Source organism: Pseudonaja textilis, chromosome 2, assembly GCF_049901715.1.
Source record: "Pseudonaja textilis isolate UNSWEBS1 chromosome 2, rPseTex1.2, whole genome shotgun sequence".
In the NCBI taxonomy this organism is placed as follows: Eukaryota; Metazoa; Chordata; class Lepidosauria; order Squamata; family Elapidae; genus Pseudonaja; species Pseudonaja textilis.
This window is the reverse complement of record NC_141991.1, coordinates 244,272,150-244,295,103: the sequence shown is the minus strand read 5'-3', so window position 1 is coordinate 244,295,103 and position 22,954 is coordinate 244,272,150. Positions and strand designations below refer to the sequence as shown.

General features: G+C 38.3%; 1 protein-coding gene across 1 annotated transcript in view; it reads left to right on the top strand.

Annotated features, from left to right (window-relative positions):
* DCC (DCC netrin 1 receptor) overlaps positions 1 to 22,954 on the top strand; it is a 1,175,771-nt gene that overhangs the window by 919,410 nt on the left and 233,407 nt on the right. The window contains exon 12 of the mRNA XM_087927493.1: positions 3,180 to 3,229. Coding sequence (XP_087783619.1) covers positions 3,180 to 3,229 — 50 coding nt within the window. The remainder of the gene's footprint in view (positions 1 to 3,179; positions 3,230 to 22,954) is intronic.

Genomic DNA, 22,954 nt, shown 5'->3' with positions numbered 1-22,954 from the left:
ACTATGATCATGTTTTATCACATATCTTTTATGTACACTGAGATTTATGCACCAAGGACAAATTCCTTGTGTATCCAATCAGACTTGGCCAATAAAGAATTCTATTCTATTCTATTCTATTCTATTCTATTCTATTCTATTCTATTCTATTCTATTCTATTCTATTCCATTCCATTCCATTCCATTCCACTCCACTCCACTCCACTCCACTCCACTCTACTCTATTCTCCCCTCCTGTGCCCCACTTAACTGACCATTTGAGGAAAAAGACCTCTGGAATTTAAATACTTCCTTCAATTTGTTCCAGGCATCAAATGGGTATATTTAAGATGCAAATGTATTGACCAGCTTTTGCAGTGAGAGTTGGGTGATGAGAGAAATTTGACAAAACAGATCTATGCCTTACGTTAAGTTCTAACAATAAACCCCTTCTCATTTTATACTTGAACAACATTATTGTGTATCAGATTACTGAGGAGGAGAAGAGCAGGCAATATGATTCAGGGTAAAAGCTCACACTTGGACTTCATGGACTCTGGTTCCTTCTTCACTGTGAGGGATGGTTAATTCCCATGTAAGGAAAAAGTCATTAGAAAGCAAAAACAGCTTTACTTCTTCTTAGTGAAAAGTTGCAAACAGAAAGAATTATATGTGCTCTAAGAAATACTTTATTCCATGAAATAAAATACTTTCCCCTACAACTGGCACTCAGTGGCTTTGACATTGTGCTCATCCATTTGGAGATTTCATGCACAGTGTGCAATAATAAGATCCAGTGATCAATCAAGAGGATAGCAAGATTGTGAGAAAATAGGATGGTACCTTTTTCCAAGCCAGGTCATTAGCTTACTTAGTGATAAAATCTACATGATTTTCCAATCAAATGGAGTCTATCAAAACTAGGTTATGGAACATGTGGCAATTCCTCAAGAGCACAGTGTCAGGATTCCAGCAATCACCCTAATTAAATCATAAGTCTCCAGCCAAACTTCAAAAAGCTTCAAAGGATTTATTAGAGGCAACATACTGGCATGACCCTTATGAAGCCAACTCTGGTATACTTAATTTGCAGTCACCTGTGATCCTGTTTCTCCCCTCCCTCCTGGGTGTCTCATAAATCAGATTCTCCAATTAAGCAAGTTCATGGGCTGGGTATCATCATTCACATTCTCCAATTAAATATATTCGTGGGCAAAAACTCTGGCAGTTTAGTCACAATCTTTTCAAGAAAAGAGTTGGAATGTACTTTTGCATCCAAACTGCTGCACTGCTCTTCCAGACCCCCCTTTTTTTTAATGGCAACTACTAAAATAGGCATAGGAATGTTTTACGAGTTGACACAGAGGCATTTTAGGACTATGTGAAGCCCTCAGGTTTTTGCAGTTCCCAGAACATCCTTTGATCATAATTCAGGGTGCTACAGTAATAGTGTGGTTTTTATGCTGTTGATGAGACTGAATATATGAAAAAGTTTACTGATGTCCTAAAATGAGCTTCAGAGGAAGAGCTTCTCTCAAGCCAAGGAATGAAAAAACAAACATTCCACCCCTGACCTTGCTCATTGTGGACCTTAATACCCTGTAAGTCTTCAGTGCACAGTGATTGTCCAATTTTTTTTTCTTAGAGCAAAACAAAAATGACTCTTCAGTTTCAGCAGGTCAGAAATTATGTTGACCGATATGGATAGAGGGTCAAATTCTTTCCAGACTTACTTATTTAGTGGAATTATGTACTCTGCTGATTTATAAAAGCTGGTATTTGGCATCTCTTTCCTGGAAGAATCTCCATGCAGATTGCTAATCTTATTTTCAGTGGAGGTATAAATTTCCAAAACACTAATTAACAGCAATCAAAACTTCAAACGAAATAATCGAAACAAAGAAATCAAGAAGCATCAGCAAAAAAGAAACGATGAAACAGTCAAAGGTGGTGAGAATAATAATCACCTATAACCAACAATAGTACCATTAAAACATCAATAAAAAAGGTTTGGTATATTACATTGTTTGGATCTGGCACCTAAAGACTAACATGGTAGGCATCTGCTGGGCAGTCTACATGCTGTCTCTAAGCACTGGGACCAAATGAAGATTACTGCCAACATTGACAAAGGGTTAACCATTTGGTCAAGGCAGTATTGTACCCCTCTCCCCCACAGAGCCACAAAGATATAGTGCACAACAACAACAAGCCCAATTCAAAGTAAGAGGGTGGTCTACTGGGATGAGTCCAATTAACATGTAGGATGTCTAACATAGTATCACTTTGGAGCACTGCTAAGTCAGAACTGCAGAGCCATTGTGGAAGACCTACAATAGTTGACTTAGATAGATGTTTACAGTTAGAGTTCAGATCTTTTTTTAAAAGAGACCTGGGACTCATGGTGATTGCCCAGCATTGTCCACTCTAGAGGCAAGAACTAATCTCCATTAACAAAATCCCTGTATCTCCAACCTAATTTTCAAAGCCAAAATTACTCAAGTACATTTTAGTAGGAGACCCAGAGATCTCAAAAGGCTAAAAGGCAAATGGACTTTTTCTTGAAAACCTTTTGCTTCACATCCAAGAAGCTTCTTCAGTTCTGACTGAATGGTGGGGAACAACTGAATTCAATCAGAACTGAAGAAGCTTCTTGGATGAGAAGCAAAATGTTTTCAAGACATAAGGCAGTCCAGTTGCTTTTTGAAAAACACCTTTAGGACAACCATGACTTGGATGAGTGAGAATCTTCATAGACATATGAGCTTCAATAAACAAAGCATTTTCTATTTATTATTTTAGTAAATTTATATGCCACCCATCTCACTATCAAGTAATTCTAGAAGGGGAAAAAGCAGCATAGAAAAAAAGCAGTACAGTACAGGGTTCTATTAACATTGCTGTGCCAACTTATACATCAGAAAATTGAGTTACAGAAAGCTAAATTTTGAATAATGTGTCTAAAGACTATTGGAAATGGGAGGAAATTGTGCAGATGTGTTTAGTTTTCACCTCAGCAGGGAAGTTTTGAGGTGCCAGCTGGAAATATTATCTCAATTGCTTTCTCATTATTAAAGTGAGGAAATGTGATATAGATGGAACTTTGGGAAGAGGGGAAAGAATTATCATTATATTTTATTACTCTAATTACAGCTTTTTCACTTTCATCCATTTTTCTCCCCCATCCTTTTGCATTTCAGTGCCAAGTGCTTCTCCTCATAATATCTCTTTGGAAGTGGTGAACTCAAAGGTAAGCCAACACACTGTCTTCTTACCTGAAATCACTATTGGCTGTGTGTCTGTTCATTTATGGGCTCCATGTGTCATTGTCCTGAACTATCACTCAGTTTTGTCTAATATGGAATCTATTTGAAGATGCAGAAGAATGTAGGAGGCAGCTCCCAAGAGACATAGAGGGTTGAAGGCATTAAGATAGGAGAAGCTGCTCAGATAGTTAACACTGAGTCCCATTTTCATACTCTTCAATTTGTATTATGTGTGTATAAATAAATATAAGAACATGGTGGTACAGTGGTTAGAATACAGTAATGTAGGCTAACTCTGCCCATTGCCAGGAGTTTGATCCTGACCAGCTCAAGGTTGATTCAGCCTTCCATCCTTCCAAGGTCAGTAAAATGAGGACCCAGATTGTTGGGGACAATATGCTGACTCTGTAAACTGCTTAGAAAGGGATGTAAAGCATTATGAAGTGGTATATAAGTCTAAGTGCTATTGCTATTTAACATTTTTTGTGTTACATGGAAGTTTGTACATGTCCACCTCATTATTTTTATGATGCTTTTCTGCTTTGTTTGCATTTAAGATTAACCAACTACTAACATTCTAGGTTGAAACAGCTGTGCTAATTTGTGTTTCCTTCCTTTTGAAAAATGGATGTACAAAATGTCCTCTTTGTAATGTGTTTCTCATACTCAGGACATTGGGGAATGTGTGTGTAATGGGCTTTCAACATTCCCAGTGGAAATATAAATTATCTGAATTCTAAACTTCGATGATGAGGGTGCCCTAAAAGTCTAAGTTGATCTCTAGACAAATCATGTTTCAGCTTTTCATGGATGTGGTTTCGCTTAGCTGCAGTTTCATTTCATCCTTTTGCAGGCAATGTTCAGAGAAAGAAATAACCCCTTTGGAGCTTGAGAAAATTAGGTTTCCTACTATTCAGAACACCTTAAAAGAGTTACATTTAGATTATGCTTTAATAGCCAAAGTGTGTAGTAGAAAATTATTTTTTTCCAGGACTGATAAAAATGGCGTTCATTACTGAATTTCCCACTTTCTTTCACTAAATTAATGTTTTCATTGGGTGAGGTTTATAATCCCTGCCTGGAATTCCTGAGCCATGGTGGCACAGTGGTTAGAGTGCAGTACTGCCGGCTACTTTTGCTGCTGATGGCTGCCTGTAATTTGGCATTTTGAATCTCACCAGGCTCAAAGTTGACTCAGCCTTCCATCTTTCTGAAGTCGGTAAAATGAGGATCCAAATTGTTGGGGGCAATAGGCTGACTCTGTAAACCACTTAGAGAGGGCTGTAAAGCACTGTAAAGTGATATATAAGTCTAAGTGCTATTGCTTTTGCTATTTTGGTAACTTCCCAAATATCTAACGGCCCCAGTTCTTGTTTCTGAAGAGTAGGTGCTAGGAATGAGGAAAAGAAAAATGGAAATGTAATTTCCTGTCTAAAGCCCATCATTTGCTATTGGTCTAGAACAGTACCAATAGAACAGAATATCTGTAGCTCAAGGTTGGCTCTAGAACAGTGTTTTCCAAACTTGACAACCTTAAAAAGTATGAACTTCAACTCCCAGAATTCCCTAGTCTGCATGCTGGCTTGGGAATTCTGGTCGTTGAAGTTCACACATGTCGAGGTAGCCAAACTTGATAAAAACTGATATACAGGGTTGGGAAGTAATAATTCCTTCTCTCCTTCTTGGCAACCTGGTTTTTGTTCCTATTGGATCCTTAAAATTGAAGTCAAAGGTTCTCATATAAATGTATATTTTATGGCTGTGTACATGTGTTTTATATCCATACATTTTTAATGTAGTTAGCTACTCCTTTTTGTTGAGTATCCACTACCCTATCTCATTAGCTGTGCCAGCCATCATGTTGCCATTCTCTAGAAAGTTTGTACAAGAAAGGCAGCTGGGGAACCATTTTCCTCTTTTTTGATTGCATAAGTTAAGGTGCCCTGGGTATTGGAGAACCATGTTTAATTAAGAAAACTACTCTGCTTTGTTAGAGTTTGGGCAGATGTGGTTAGTTACTAATTGTGGGTAAACAAGGTATTTGCTGACTGTAAGAAAGAGAGGACGGCTGCTTCTGATCGCTTTAATGAGGCATTACTCTTGTGGCACACTTGATGGTGCAATCTGGATTTTGTAAGTTAATGCCAGCTTTCCAGCATAGATACTAAAAGTTCCTTGTCCCCATAAGGCAGCTCATTTGTGTGCTGGATGCCATGATCAGAGTCATCAGAGGCAAGAGACTGAAAGAGCAAGGAAAGGAATTGTTTATCCTTTAAACAAATCTTGACAGTGATGAATTGCCCTCTGTATTCTGGGACTGTTGAAGATAGACCCATCAAGGAGCAAATGATGGCCTCATTTCACAGTTCACATGGTACAGTAGGTAGACTGTCCCTCAGTCTCAAACACACAGAAGCAGATGGATGTCTGGGGGATGGGAGGGACAATGAACCCATTTAGAACTTGCCTATAGTTACTGCTCTCGAGTTGCCAGAGATATTCGTCTTAGGCTGATGGTTTGGGGTATTTGCAAAGGGTAGTATTATGAATGGTCTACCAAGAAAAAGAATATCTTAAATTATATGCCCACATTGCATTTAAATGATTAATAGAATAAGTAGATTAGGGTTGAACTGTGGCATCCTTGGTACTGTATGAGGTTGGTTGTTTTCTTGCAGACATTTCATTATTCAACCAGGTAACACCATCAGTGCTGATAGAGAATGGTGTTTGCTCTCATTATTTTTATTAGTAGTTTGTCCTAGTAGTAGTGCTGGTAGGAGTGATCTTAGTGGTTCCTTGATTGAAATGTCTATAAGAAAACTTGTGCAAATGGTGACACTATACCTCTTGCTTATCTTGAAATGATACTTGTACCTCTACTTTAGTTTTCTTCACTATTGTGGTTACCAACATGAGTTCCATGATCACCTTCAGTTGCCTTCTGGGTAACTACCCGTTTTTTTGTTTCTTCTGATTTTTAGAGTTTGGATACTTTTAATTCAGAAAAAAAAAAAACAGGCCCTATCACTGGCATTACTTTTATTTTTTAGTTGTATTTAGTTCCCATATATGTCCTATCTATATTCTTAGGAAAAGAAACAATGAACGCAGCTAGTATTTAGTTCTGTGCTGACAGATAGACTTAACTGCCCAAAGGGAGAAAATAAATGTAAATTAGGCTAGTAAAGAGCAAATTGAGCGACTAAAAAGTAAAATTAACTCATCTGTTTGTCTTTTGGCAAGTGACTCCGCTCAGCCATTTTGTGAAAGCTCTGCAATTGGCAATCAAAATTCCATTTTTTTCTACCAATCCCCAAAATTGTAGTCTACGGTAATTATTTTGGCTACTCCCCACTCCCCCCGGATTTTCTCACTCTGTTCCCTGAAGTATCTTTAAAAAAAAGATGATGGGCTCAAACTCAGTATAGCCAATGAGGTTGTGACTCTGCCGCTTCTTACTTAAATATGACTTCAGATAATACAGATTATGTATTGACTTATTACCTCAATTGGGACCAGAATGTCAACTCATAAAACATTTCTATGCCTGTTTTAAGAGTTGCCATGAACAGGGTGGGATCTGAAGGAACAGTGCAGCAGTTTAAAACCAAAAAAGTGCATTCCATTCTTATCTTGCAAAGATTGTAACTAAGCTACCTGAATTTCTGCTGTGAAAATCCTTAATTGGAGAGCATGATTGATGACTCTCAGCTATGGATGTATTTTGTTGGAGAATATGAATTATGATACGCCCAGAGGGGTGGGGGGAGGGGGAAACAGGGTAATTAATAGTGAATTTTATGTCTCAGAATCGGCTTCATACAGGTCATGCCGACATGTTTGCTCCTAATAAATAATTTGAAGTTTTTAAAGTTTGGCTCAAATCTCATGATTTAATTAGGGCAACTGCTGAAATCCTGGTACATAATTTCTGTTGCTAAGCAAGGTGATTGTTCAACAAGACATACCTGATTTTACAACCCCTTTTGCCATTATTTGTATGTAGCATTCAGGCTAGATGCCATGTTCATAACTACTCATTTCTTTGGATTTTCCCCAATTAATTGTGCAATCCTTATGTTTTAAAGTTATTTAACAAATCACTGCAATTGTTAAGTGCATCACATGGTTGTTAAGTGAGTGATGCGGTGGCCTAGAGGTTGAGCTTTCACCTCACGATCAGGAGGCTGTGAATTTGATTCTAGGTAGAGGCAGATATTTCTCTCTTTGGGCGTGATGAGAATTTATCTGCTGAATATAACTCTGCATTGGCAACAGGAAGGGCATCCAGCCAGTAAACACTCAGATCCATTCAGTTTCCCAGACTCTACCACACAAGGCATTATGGGGGTCATTAAAAGACAATGGTGATGATCTCATGGTTGTTAAGTGACTCCAGCTTCTCCATTGACTCGCTCATTGGAAACCAGCTAGAAAGATGGCAGTCATGTGACCCAGGCAGATGGTAGTCATGTGACCCAGGATGAGGCAGCCACTGTAAATACATGCCCATTGCCAAGTGTCCGACTTTTGAGTACATGGCTATGGGGATGCTGTGTCAGTCATAAGTGTGAGGGCTCATTGTAAACCTTTTTTTCAATGCTTTTGTAACTTTGAATGGACAGTAAAAGAATGATCAAAAGTTGAGGACTACCTTTAATCAGAGCACTTGAAATGTTGCCATTTTATGTTGAGCTAAAATAGTTGAAAGCTTATAGGCCATTCAAGTACTCCACCCTGGAATACTTAAGATGTCTGTAACAAGATGTATCTCTAGTGCCTGAGAAATCAGCAGATTTCAGTAGTTCAAATGAGTATAAAGATTTATTGCAAGCTTAAATTCTTAACATTAGACAGCATCACTACCAGATGGATTCCTAACTGGCTGACCAACTACACTCAACATGTAGTCCTCAATGGAACTGCATCTACATGGAGAGAAGTATGCAGTGAGGTACCCCAAGTCTCTGTTTTAGGCCCAGGATTCTTCAACATCTTCATCAATGATGAGGGGATAGATGGGGAACTCATCAAATTTGCAGACGACACTAAGCTAGCAGGAATAGCCAACATTCCAGAAGATAGGCTTAAGAAGATTAACAGAAGGTTCTTGACAGACTTGAACATTGGGTGCTATCTAACAAAATGAAATTCAACGGTGAAAAAAGTAAGGTTCTATATTTAGGCAAGAAAAACAAAATGCACATGTACAGTATATATGGCACCTCACTCAATCGTAATAAATGTGAGAGGGATCTTGGAGTCCTAGTGGACAGACATTTAAATATGAGCCAGCAGTATGCTGCAGCTGCCAAAAAAAAACTAACACAGTTCTAAGTTTCTGGGCCTAAAAGAGAGCCTTGGGGTACCCTACTGCGTACTTCTCTCCATGTGCAAAAAACAGAGAAATAGAATCAAGGTCATGTTAAGTGTTAATATCACTTTATAATGCCTTGGTAATGCCACACTTGGAATACTGGATCCAGTTTTGGTCACCACAATGTAAAAAAGATGCTGAGACTCTAGAAAGAGTGCAGAGAAGAGCAACAAAGATGATGAGGGGACTGGAGGCTAAAACATATAAAGAACATTTGCTGGAATTGGGTATGTCTAGTTTAATGAAAAGAAGGACTCGGGGGTGACATGACAGCAATGTTCCAATATCTCAGGGGTTGCCACAAAGAAGAGGGAGTCAAGCTATTCTCCAAAGTACCTGAAGGCAGGACAAGAAGCAATGGGTGGAAACTAATCAAGAAGAGAAGCAACCTAGGAGAAATTTCATGACAGTTAGAACAATTTATCAATGGTAAAACCTTCCTCCAGAAGTTGTGAATGCTCTAACACTAGATGTTTTAAAGAAGAGATTGGATAACCATTTGTCTGAAATGGTATAGTGTTTCCTGCCTAAGCAGGGGATTGGACTAGAAGATCTAGAAGGTCTCTTACAATTCTGTGATTCTATATTCGCTCTATAAGAATCTGGCCAACTAACAGTCAAGGGAAATGAGCAGAAGATAAGAAAAGCACTCAAGGTAAGCTAAATGGCAGCTAAATACAGTATTTCCAAATGGTATTTGGCCACGTGAATTGTTGTCATGAAGGAATTAAAATTTGTGGGAAATTATCACAAAAGTTGGGAAATTACTTCAAAATTGAAATTGTATCAAATAAGGGCCCGTACTCATCTTTGTGTTTGTAACACAACATCAGACATATATGTGTGAAATCCATAGGTGTCTCTTCATAGCAGGTAAAATTCATTCCCCGTTTCAAAATTCAGTGAATAAAATCTAATGTCAAAACCTTCCAAATAAAGTTTGAATTCCTTTGATAGAGTTAATAAAATACTCACCTAGCTTGCTCTTATTTATATCAAAGATTTTTCTTATTTAGCTTCTAAATGGAGTAAGTAGCAGTTAAAAGAATGTGTCCCTTGGCAGTACAGAAGTGTTCTGATCCCATACTATTTTCAATCTAATGAGACAATTGCACTGATTTTAAGACCGAAGTTCTCAAAGGCTAAATTGCCAATTAAAGAGACTCCTAACAAACTTATGAACAGCTCTGATTGTACTTTGTTAATTAACCAAGGCCACAGTCTCATAAACTGAACATGAATGCATGACCCACTACTCAATGGAGACGTATAGGATTGGGGTACCAATAAGTGGGTTATTTTGCTATAGAAATGGCATTCATGTGATGTTCACTAATGACTAAAAAATTATCAATATATGAACAATTTTGCATTTACTAAGGATAGGGGGAAGCAAAGGATATTTTTAATGATGGAAGTACAATGCATAGTGTTACTTTAAAATCCTCTCCCCTCCTGGAGAAAGGAGGTTGAAGAAAAATGCAAGCAAACTTGATAATATGATATTCCAGGAGGAGGAACTTGTGTCTTGTGTGTGTGTGTGTGTGTGTGTGTGTGTGTGAGAGATTGTATATAGAAGCTATGTAATTATATTCAAATATATAATTATCACACACATGCATAATTAAGCCTACAAGTCTCAGCTGGTATCAAAGCCATGCGATAAAGTTGACATTGAGGCAAGTTTGACAAACAGCCACAATTACGCTGCTTTCTTGGCATGACTTGGAAACAATTTGTCATGGCCTTCTGAAATTTTTTTTTCAACTTCCTGCTTTAGCCATGGAAGTCCCAGATGGACCCTCAGCCAGATCCTAACAAGAGCTGATCCTGTCTAGCTTTCCAGATCAGACAAAGTTACTTAGTTGTGTTATCAGTGAAACACATGTATAAGAAGACATAGGCAGGATGAGCAAAATAGCCACCTATTTTCTTGACACTTGGACTAAGAAAGGAGGGCAGGGATGTCCTCCAAGACAGGGGTGGCTTCAAAAATTTTAGCAACTGGTTCTCTGCCTGGTTGCTGGGTGGGTGTGGCCATGGAGGGCGTGGCCTAGTTGGCCTGCACCATGGCAGGAGGGGGGGCATTTTTGCCTTTCCTGGACTCCGGAGGCTTTCCCTTTAACCCCCGGGAGGGTTAAAACAGCCTCCCCGGGTTCCAGCAGCCCTCTGGAGGCTGAACATGGGCCCATTTTTGGCCTTCTAGAACTTCTGGGAGGCCCATTTTTCATCTCCCCGGGCTCCAGAGGCTTTCCTCGAGCCTCTGGAAGGGCAAAAATGGCCTCCTCAGGGTTCGGAAACACTCTGGAGGCCAGAAACTTCCAATTCCTCTGGAAAGCCCATTTTTTGCCCTCCCTGAGTCTCCGTGCAGGCCCTGCATTTACCTGGCATCCAAAATGGACTGTGTGGAGACTCCTGGGAGGAGCGGGGAGTGGTGGGCAGGGACAGGGTGGGGGTGGGATTTGCCAGTTCGCTGAACCAGTCATTAAAAATGATAACATTAGCTACCAGTTCACCAGAACCAGGGAGAACCGATAGCAGCCCACCCCTGCCTCCAGGTATAGTCAAGATGGCAACCATGATGATGCACTTTAAACCCACAAATCCACAAAATCATTTTTCTTATGAGAGAAAATTTTATCATTGAAAATATTGGTCATGAATGAAGGCAAATATATGTTTCCCGGGATCAGGTTGCATTCTGGTAAAGAGACGTTCCCTAACGATGGGCTCTAGCATGAGTCTTAAAGCTCAGAAAACTGAACTCCTGGTCCTAGATTGGATCCTGCAGACATATTTGTCTCCATTGCTGACTCAGTTTAATCAAGATTAGACAGTTCTATTTTCCCTTTGATTGTGCACGTTTTATAGCGCCCTAAAATATCCAACCAGGCTGCTAGTTAATGTTAACATGTTACCTTCATTCTGCCCCAATGAATGATGCCAATTCAATGTCTATGGATGAGATTTGTGTTAATGCATCACCATAGCAACAGGACTATGAGACTCGCACCTGAGAACAGGTGTGATTCACCACGGGTGAGCAAGTAAGTATTTGCGGGCATGTTAGAAATAATTCAGAGGTTTTGGAAAGTCAATAATTCTGGCAACTTAGAAGCTTTCTTTTTTTAAAAAAAAAAAATCTTTTTCTGATTCTTCCCCAAGGAAAGCAGGAGTTTCCAAAGAATTTGAGAAGCAGAGATAGACTCAGTAGATGAGAACAGAGAAAATTGCATTTTTAATTGAACTCACTGCCAGTTTGCATCCTGGAAATTGGAATCCCTGACCAAGATGAAAGAAATTCCTCTGTTGGTGTAATTAACACCCATTTTGTCTATATAGCTACTGCTGAAAAAAACAAAAAAAAACCCGCTAATAATAAGCCCATTGAATGTGGACGTATCAAAGGAAACTTTCAGTACAATGGTTGAATAATATATAATTCTTGTCCCAGAAAAAGAAAAAAAAAAGAGTGAGGGAAAGAGAGAGACAATGCCAACAAGTATGAGAATTTGGCAATGTCTTTCTGTTGTTGATAGCTTGGCTGTACTTTTCTGCTGAAGCGATTGTTTTATGATGAAAACAATTGTATTGATTCAGAAACATGACGATATTGTGTTACCAATGGCTTGTATTATCTTGTTCCAAGCATTACCAACTTCTATACAAGGTTCATTTTGGCATTTAGCTAGTGTACTATATGATTGAATCTGTTTTTCTGCTGATTCACCATTCTGTTATTTAATCGGAAGAGCAAAGCGAGGTATTTTAACTATGAACTTCTAATTCAATGGCCATTATTATTTGATTTAATTGTTTTTCAGTAACAATCCTCCTGATATTTCTGTTTTCACTATGTACAGACAGTGTACAGTCTGTTTCTAATTTGTTTGTATCCCGAAGCAAGCTACGAAAGATAGTTGTTTTGTATTTTTGACAAGAGAGGAGGTGCAGTGTAAAGCAACAATCTCCAGACTGGCACCCCAAAGGCATGTTAACGAACAGTGATATAAGCAAAAGGAAGGGGAGCAATAGAAATTAAATAGAGTTTAATTTTAATAAACACAATCTTGTTTTAATAAATAGTTCAAACATTTCTGCTTTTATTGAACATGTTTTCCCTTTCAACAGATATTGCAACAATGCTGTATTTTAGTGCACTAGCATTACGCTGATTTTTATGGAAAAAATAATAACACAACCAAAAAGCTGCACAAAAATGAACATAGATAAAGTAATATTATTTTAATCACATATCCTAGTCTCAGCATTGTGTGACTGTATGCACTGCGTGCTTAGTATGTTTTTTTAGTGGTTCAATAAACATTGTGGTCATAAGTATTTAAAATGACTTTGTGGATATTATTCTTGGTCCATCGCCACAACTCCAGGTTGTATTCTAGGGTTGCGGTTGAAAAATTTGCTCCCCATCCTTGCTCTCTGGGTTCATTTTTCCTTGCAGATACTGGAGATAAAATCCCTACTTACAACTCAAAGGAAATGCAGTGCTATCAAGTTCTTACTCTCACAAGGTGGCTCCAATGCATCAAGACTGAATCTGGCCTTGGGGCAAATTAGCCATTTGGCCTCACTAGCATTTGCTTAGCTAGACATCTTCATTTACCGAGGTTTACAGAATATTTAATGCACTTTAATTCACTGATTAGTAAATTGAAAGTGCCACTGTGCCACTATCAGCTTAGCTGGAATCCTTCACTCAAGGGCATAAATGCCATCAGTGAAGACATTTACAGGTCTGTCTTGCACAACGGCACTTGTGGAAATCGTGATGTGTGTTTTGAGCTTGTGTGGAGTCAGCTAAGAGTTGAACAATGGGTGGATGAAATGTGCTGGAAAGGAAGAATGGTGGCCATTCTATCTGACTTGATAAAGAAGTAATATCTGCCATGTTCTCTTCACAAATTAACTCTGAAAATGACTTCTGCAAGTCGGTTGGGCAAAATCATTCGGTGAGACTCATGATTGATCAGAACAGAAGCAAAACTTTGATGGAGTGATTTGATTCAAAACTGACTGAGCTGAATCACTGAGAATGTTTTGATAATTGGGAATGAGGACAGTCAAAGTATAATAACTGAGGGGCACCATCTCCCAGTTCATAGAAGGAGAATGGGACCTAAGGAAGGAGAGATTTTAGACATGAGGATAGAAGAATGGGTCTGAGGGAAGTTTAAAGTGGGAGCAGGTTACCTGAGGGGCCATTTTTTTCCCCAAAGAAAAACCTGTGCAATTCAATTCAGCAAATTGGGCATGTTGCAGATCCTGTCAGCCAAAAAATGTCGACCGTTGGGAACTAGAAGATGGGCCTTCTCTGCTATAGCTTTAACTTAATGGACAATTCTCCCCTGGGAGATTAGAATGGCTCCAAATCTTTTATTTTTCACAAGGCTTTTAAAATCTGGCTATGTACTCAGCCCTGGGCTTGGAATACATTAAAGGCCTATTTTTTGGCTTTACTGTTGGTTGGTTAATTGGCTGCTTTTATGTTTAGGATGTTGTTGTTTTTTGCTGTTTTACTGTTTTTAATTTTTTTAATTGTTCTATAATGTTAGAATAGTAAGCCACCCAGAGTTATTTGGTTGAATTGGGCTATCAATATTGAATGAATGAATGAATGAATAAATCAAAATCTTAGGAAAACTTCCATCTGTCAGGTAAAATATTTATGAATGTATATTTAATATCAAATAAGACGAAGATTGATAACTCATAGATAAGTTGTCTTATTAAGGAGGCCTGCTTGCAACCCATTTTAAGTTAGCTTGTAAAAGTTTGTTTCCTTGTTTAAAAGTTAACAAAATGATGCTCTCTCCATATCCTATGCAGGTAATCCTTGACTTAGGACTATAATTGAGCCTAAAATTTCTGCTGCTAAGCAGAACAACTCGCTCAGTTGTTAAGCGAGTTTTGTTCCATGTTATGATTTTTCTTGCCAGAGTTGTTAAGTGAATCACTGTAGTTGTTAAACTACTATCGTGGCTGTTAAGTGAATCTAGCTTCCCCATTGGCTTTGCTTGTAAAAAGGTTGCATATGCAAAAGATGATCACATAACACTGCAATCATCATAAATATGAGTCAGTTGCCAAGTGTCCAAAATTTGGTGATGTAACCATGAGGAAGGTGCAAAAGTCATAACTGTGAGAAATAGTCATAAGTCATTTTTTTTAAAATCACCATTGCAACTTCAAACAGTCATTAAACAAACTGTTGTAAGTTGACAGCTGCTTGTACCATACATTGAGAGAAAGGGAGAGAATTAGTAGAGAAAAATCAAAATAACTTCCAAATCAGGAAGAAGTTTAATGGTAGTAGCAAAAGCATTAGAAAATCTAAATGCATCCATTGGCTAAAGGGAATATACTTTAGCTTTGTAGAAAAAAGAAAAGAAAGGAAGGGAGGGGGGGAGGGAAGAAGGAAGGAAGAATATAAAATTTTGTACAAAAACAAACATCCTGGGGAAACTATTTTTATTTTTGTAGAGTTTTCCCACATGGCATGATAGCATAGAAAATCATTTAAAAGGCACTATAATAGAAGAAAAGTGTGTTTAACCATGGGAAATTTTCCTTTCCAATTCACCAAGCTTGAAATATTGCTTTGCTTCCAAAAATATTGTTTTAAATACAGGAATTATGGCAGGTGATATTTCTGGGTCACTGTTCAAGTTCATCCATTAATTAATTAAGCACTCCACAACAGACCTTTGTATCCACTTTTCTTTAATCACTTTTCTAACTGTTCACTGTCTTTTATGCATCATGAAAAAGCTAGTTCTTCTCTAGGTTTTATGTCAGTGTTTCTCAACTTCCGCAACTTTAAAATGTGTGGACTTCAGTACTGGCTGGGGAATCCTGGGATTGGAAGGCCACACATTTTAAAGTTGCAGAAGTTAAGAAACACTGTGTTATGTAATACAATATAGCCCTCAGATGCTTTGCTTTGACAGATTTCTTCACTCTAGTTCTTAAAGCAAAAATCCATGTGGATTTTGTGCAAAGAGCTCCAGTGGCGCAGTGGTTAGACTGCAGTACTGCAAGCTACTTCTGCTGACTGCCAGCTGTCTGCAATTTGGCAGTTCCAATCTCACCAGGCCCAAGGTTGACTCAGCCTTCCATCCTTCCGAGGTGGGTAAAATGAGGACCCAACTCTGTAAAACTGCTTACGGAGGGAGGTAAAGCACTATAAAGTGGTATATAAATCTAAGTGCTGTTGCTTTTGCTATTGTTATTTGCACCGATTTAATCCAGATCAAGGATTTAATCCACAGTCTTCCCAGTTGTAATCCAAACCACTATGATGATATCCAAGTACTTAGATATGTATTAGGCAGAAAGAAATTCTAACATTGTGTTCAAATAGCTAAGCTTGATCTATAAGACTGATTCTTAAACTAGGAGTAATTTGAGCATATTGTGCAACAACAGTTCATATTAGTTGAGGATCAAGTTTGGGGCTGCCTGCAGCTAAGACATTTTTGCAAACCAATAGAATTTCTTTGAGGTTTGGGTGTGTGTTGTGTGTGATGGGGGGGATAAATGACATTAGAATAATAGACTTGGAAAGGGGGCAATTGGTTTAAACAATTTAAGAGGCATCGCTGCAGACCAATTTTAGAATTCCAAAAACAGCTATCCTGGCTTTCTTCATGTTGCATCAATAGGTCAAAGAATGAGATAGTGATATTTAATTAAAATGACACTGTTGTACTCGAGATAGGCAATAAAAAACTTCCTTAATCATTGTTCATCTGGTTGAGCATCCTACATCCTAGTAACTCATTTTCAGGTCATGAAGAGTGATCCATCTAAGATATTATCAGAAATGCGTGCTTGGAGACACCCAAATGAACATCTTTGTTTACCTAATAGCTATTTGCTTCCTGCTACCAATGCAAACAAATCATGGGAGATGTTTGTGCGGGGAAAACAAATGAAGTTAATTTCCAGTCTTTGTGGTTTCCTGCTGAATTTTTAATTATTGTTGCCCATCAGTAGTGCTTGTTGCCATAGTCTGTTTGTTTGTTTTGTTAATTATTGTACTGTAGAGGCTGAGCAAATATGGAGAGAAGAAAATGTGGCATTTGCTGTAATTGTAGCATACCCAAGGGGGCAGGATATTTATCTTACTTAGCCTTGATTTTGTCATTTCCAATTCTTTCAAAATTTAAACTTTGTAGTTTCTGAATGTGAAAGGACTGGTGGCCATAATCATGACTTATAAACCTCCCAATATAAATGGAGATCAGGATTATAAAATGCAATTCAATCATTTTGAATGCAAAATGATCTAATCTTTCAAGGAGATTCTGTTCCAGGCCAGATACAGCAATGTACAGAGTTTGCTATCCCCTCTTCATAACACAATGGAGATTCAAGAAACTTTTATATAAAATCAGAATGTGTTTTGCAAATATTGCAAATAAAAACTTGTGCATTAAGTCAGCAGCTTCCAACCTTACTGGGTCCACAAACTGGCAATGGCAGCTGTGGGAAGGATGGTTTTGCATACGTACGTGCCCACTTCCGCAAATAGAGTTTTGCATGAAGACTATTCCACCATTTATGCTGATCTATAGAAGCATAAATCTATATGGTGAAGGCAGACTAATTCCACCATTCAATAGTTTTATGCTGATCTATAACTATAATAAAATTTTGATTTTTCTCTCACATGGTCAGGAAACCCTTCCTTGTTTCAACTTTGGATTTCTTTCCATAAATAGCCACTCAATAGTTCTTGCCTTATCCTTGAGTACTACAAAGAATAAGCCACAAAGCTCTTCAAGTACTATATACCTGCTAATGTGTTTCCCCTTAGCCTTGTTTCTTGAGGTTAAATATATCATATAGTGTTTGTTTGTTTTTTATAATTTTCGCTATTGCTTCTTTTCTCCTTTAATATTCTCCCTTAGAGTTTTGGCAGGATTTTTACCCTTGGTATTGCAAATTTCCATAATGGGGTAATAGTTCTTTATGGCTAATGGCTACACACATCTTTGTGGGATCTGTTTCTTTTTGTAAAAAAGACGTCCTTCTACCCTATTTCCCTGAAAATAAGACCCAATCTGAAAATAAGCCCTGGCATAATTTTTTTCAGGGTGCTCGTAATATAAGCCTACACCCAAAATAAGCCCCAGTTAAGATTGTCAGCCAGATAGATGCATTTAGTAGTGTATTTCCCCCAAAATAAGACCTAATGGATGTTTTGGGGCAAAAACTAGTATAAGACCTGGTCTTATTTTTGGGAAAAATAAATAGTACTAATTTACAATCATGATATCCTTCCAGTACTATATTCTAATCCTGAGTTGCATCCCATCATGTTTCAGTAATACCATTAAGATTATATTTGCTCCCCTTTAGGGGGCTTCAAATTCTCCCTCTCCCCCTTGTTTGGCATTTTGATGTACAAAATAACATATCAAAAATGGTACTATTTTAAATAGCCTTAAAGCCTAGATGCAGAAAGTCCCAATTGGCACTTTTGTCAATTGGCATAGAGATTGGAAATGTCTCTTGGCAAGACTGTAGTGAAAATCGGTTTGGTGTGGCCCTTAAATGCATTGGCCTAGAAACTGGGAGATCATGACTTCTTGTCCTGCCATAGGCATGAATTCAGTTGGCGGACTTGGGGCCAAAAAGTCTTTTAGCTCTAGGAAGAAACCTGTAACTAAATTACTTTTTTAAAAAATTCTAAGAAAACTCCTTGGATTTATCCATGCAAGACTGACTTGAAAAGTGCACATACCGAGTTGCCTGTGGTAAGATGGGCAGCCAATAAAAATTGATAAAATAAAGTAAATAAATAAATACACACAATTGAAATGACTATATTTGATGAATATTGGCTTATTTCTACTTATCAAAGGCTGGTTTGGTGGGGCTATATACTGTATATATATATTCGTCTATTTATTTATGTATTATACTGTATATTTATTCTTATCTTCCAGTCAGGAAGAAAAGCTGGCCTTCATTTTATTTCCACAGCAACAGTTCTGTGGGATAAGTAGCTGAGACATATTGACCAGCCACAAGTCCTTCGATGAACTTTAATGGCTGAGAACGGACGTAAATTCAGATTCATTCATTCATTCATTCATTCTTTATTTTCTATAGACATCCAACTCAGCCAAGTGACTCTGAGCAGTTTACAATTCTAAAATTATAAAAAAAAAAAAAACCAATTAAAACAATTGAAAACATTAAAACATCCAGAAAATATGTTTTTGGTTCTAAACCAGAACCCAGTGGTGGCCCAATGGTTAGAATGCACTACTGCAGGCTAACTCGCTGCTTACTCCAGGACTTCAATTCTGAGCATCTCAAGGTTGTCTCAGCCTTCTATTTTTCCAAAGTTGGTAAAATGAGGATCCCGATTGTTGGGGACAATATGCCGACACTGTAAACCACTTAGAGCAGAGGTGTCAAACTCACAGCCAGATGCATTACGTGCTGGCCCCGCCCCCACACAATTTAGCGAAGGGGAAAAAAGTCCTGATATGTCACGTGATGTTGCCATGATAACATGAGTTTGACACCCCTGGCTTAGAGAGCGCTGTAAAGCACTGTGAAGCGGTATATAAGTCTAAGTGCTACCGCTATCCCAATATTGCTATCTTTTTTCAAGAAGCAACTGGACTTTCTGTTTTTTCTTTGAAGACGTTTTGCTTCTCATCCAAGAAGCTTCTTCATTGCTATATCATGCTGGCTGTCTCTTATGAGCAAAAAAGTAAAAAAAAATATATGCGTGTATCTTTCCTTGGAGACTCAAAGGAGATTCATTCAGTTCTTTGAAAAAAAACAAGCTTGGATAGAGGCAGTTTTAAAAGGGCACATAAGTATCTTAAAATGTTCATACGAAGGATCACTGGCTTCCATCTTCTGCTATTTGTAGCCCATTTAGAACCCGTCTATAAAGTGCAAGAGCTTTATTACTAAGATATATAGACTTTGCCCATCAGACTTACTTCTTAGAGGGTTTTTTTTTTTATGAAGAGGCTTCGGTTTTTGCCTCTCTGCCCTTATTTTCTCTGCATTATTTCATTATTCCTGTTGTTTAGAGATCCTAATATGATAGATGTTGCTCACAGTATCCCTTTTCTGTACCTGACGTAAGTATATTATCTGAGCAATTTCATATCTCCTCTAACTGTAAAACAGCCCCTTAGAGCTTTCTTTGAATTACAGCCATTACATAAACAGGGAACAGGGGAATCTCATTAGTAACAGGATGTCCCATTGCTAGCAGACAGAGCAATTTCTCCTACTGAAAAAAAACTGGCTAAGTCAAAATAGCTTTTCTCTAGGTCTTGGATGCATATTACATCAACTTGAGGGATATAATATATTGATTCACCGGTCATTTGCAAGGAACAATTACTTCCTCCATAACTGCAAGCTAGAGATTAAAATGTCCCATCATGAATTCTTTGGGAAATGAATGTAAATGTTTTAGCCTGAATGGATCCCTCATAGGATGAGAGCAAGCAGGAGCAAAGGGTTTTTTTTTTTTTTCCTTAAGAGAAAAATCCACAGTGTTGTGTCGTTCACGTAACTATTCCAAAAAGGGCCAAGGACAAAGACTGTTTTCTTCACAGATCCCAGAAATTCTGTAAGATCACGGACGTTTTCAAGCATACATTTTAGAAAGTATACTCCCATATATTCCAATTGTGCTTTGCTGTGTGTATGTGTGTGTGTGTGTAAAATATAACAGCAGTACAAATGTTAAAACTGTGCATTGTTGTGGATTGTTGAATGCTCCAAAAAGCAAGAGGTTAAATGAACAATTCCTCTTGGTCCATTAACCGCTCTTTTTCAGCATCTATTTGATATCTCTACTAGCAGCTCTTGGGCGGAAGGGGGGAATTTGCGATCCTAGATATTGTTGAGTGTTAAGTGTTTAGCACTGCAGCATGGCTGTCTATGAGCCATGCTGTCTTGATGTGCTGGGAAATGTAGTTCAAGAGGATCTGAAGGACTTCAGGCTCTCCATCGCTGTATTACAGAATGGTGAAATGATGTCTCATTAGCTGTAAGTAGTAACCATTGTCAACTAGTCACTTAGAGGTTCAAAACTAGACAAGCAGCTGCAGAATCAACCTAGTGGATATGAAAACAGGAGGTTCTAGAAGTTGTAGCTGATGTAGAGCAGGGGTCTCCAACCTTGGTAACTTTATGACTTATGGACTTCAACTCCCAGAATTCTTCAGTGAGCCATGCTGGATGATGAATTCTGGGAGTTGTTGTCCACAAATCATAAAATTGCCAAGGTTGGAGACCCCTGATCAAGGGTATCAAGTCATAGAAGTCCCAAAGGTACTTTTTCAAAAAGCAACTGGACTTCCTTTGCTTTTCTTTGAAGATGTTTTGTTTCTCATTCAAGAAGCTTCTTCACTTCTGACTGAAGAAGCTTCTTGGATGAGAAATGAAACATCTTCAAAGAAAAACAAAGAAAGCCCAGTTGCCTTTTGAAAAAAGCACCTTTGGAACAACTTGGATGGTTGAGAATCTCCATAGACAAATCATAGAAAGTACAATACTCTAAGTAAATCTTCCTATAAATTGATGCCAGGATGGGAATTACAAATCCATAAAAGGCAATTTTGGATAGAGTCCCTCTGGTGAATGTAAAAATGTGTAATAATGAGCAGAGGCAAATGCCTTCTGAACTTGTGTCAATGAACACTGCCTTCAACACTTTCCCTCCTAATCACCCAGGGCAAAAGATGATTACCCATGGTGCTTTTTTAAAAAAAATGAAATCAGAAGGTTAATTGTATCCTCATTAGCTGGTAGCTTTAAATGAGGTGCTAGGGATTGAGTTTGCAATAGATGTACCCTGGAAGAGTTCCCTTCTCCTTAAACATAAATAACAATGTGCTGTTCCTTAACCATGGAGAAGGGAGATGCATGATGCACTTGCAAATTACTAAAGCCCAGCTTTATAGCAGGGAAGAGCTCACTTCTGGCTGGAGGCTACACCTGGCCTTTGAGTTATATGCTGAGCATGCATTTCTGGTGAAAGCCAGCTTGATACAGTGATTAAGGAGTTGGATCAACTCCAGGGAGACCCATCCTTTCATTTACCCTTAGCCACAGAAGTTTCTTTGGTCCAGCCGCTTTATCTCTCATCTCCAGCCTTTCTCACAAGGTTGTTATGAGAGAGATTGGGAGCATTGGGTATGCTACCTTGAACTGCTCTAGGAAAGGCAGAATATAAATCTAACCAATAGAAAGAAAGAAAAAATGTGCCAATGAATGGATGGAGCTAGACTAAAAGCAGAGATAGGCAAGGTCCAGAGGAAGGCCAAACATGAGTTACCTATAATTCAAATTAAACCAGAGTGGTTCCATATAGACTAGATTTACAGTAGAATTTATTTCTTCTGTAACATTTTGCAGGAGTTTTTGAATGATTGGGAGGGGCGGTCAAGGGTCTGATTGAGTCATAATTCTCTACTACTGTTTACACCTCCTTGGCTTCTGAGATTTTGCCTGGCTTTGGGATCTTCTTCCAAAACTAATGGTAAAAGTTTCCCCGTCCAGTCCTGTCTGACTTTAGGGAGCAGTTGTTTCTTAGCCATGGGTGCCACAATTCTCCAAAGATGCTTCCATGGTCATGTGGCCAGCATGACTATGAGGCACAAAGAACACTGCTACAAAGTTCAAAACATTCTCAAAGATCCATCTCATCCTGGGCACCCTTTTTTTGAACTATTACCCTCTGGCAAACGGTACAGGATAATAAAAACAAGGATAAATAGCATGAAAAACAGCTTTTATCCCAGGGCAGTAGCTCTTTTGAATTCTATTGTAAAAAGTGCAATATTAATGCGATATCAGGGTTTTTTAATTCAATGTGTGGAGTGTGAGGGATGTGTGTTTGTGTTTATTTTCATAGTTATAAATTGTACACTGAAGATGGTATTTAATTTCATTGTATGAGGTGCAATGACAATAAAGTAAACTAAACTACCTTCCCACTGAAGGCAAGATGGTACCTATTTATCTACTTGCATGTTCATGCTTTCAAATCGCTAGGTGAGCAGAAGCTGGGGCAAATAACGAAAGTGCAGCATTTGGGTCTCAAAGCTGATAAGCTGGTCTGTCAGCTGATAAGCTCAGTATCTTTAACCGCTAAGCCATTGCAACCAAACTAAATGCCAAAAGTAAATGCAAGAAATTGCAAGAGGGATATAAGGAGCTTCACTTAGTACTGAATTCTACTGTGGAATGGGCAGAGCTCAGACATGGAGTGAACTACAAATTTAAATGGCTTCAGGAAAGGACAGAGAGGATTGCT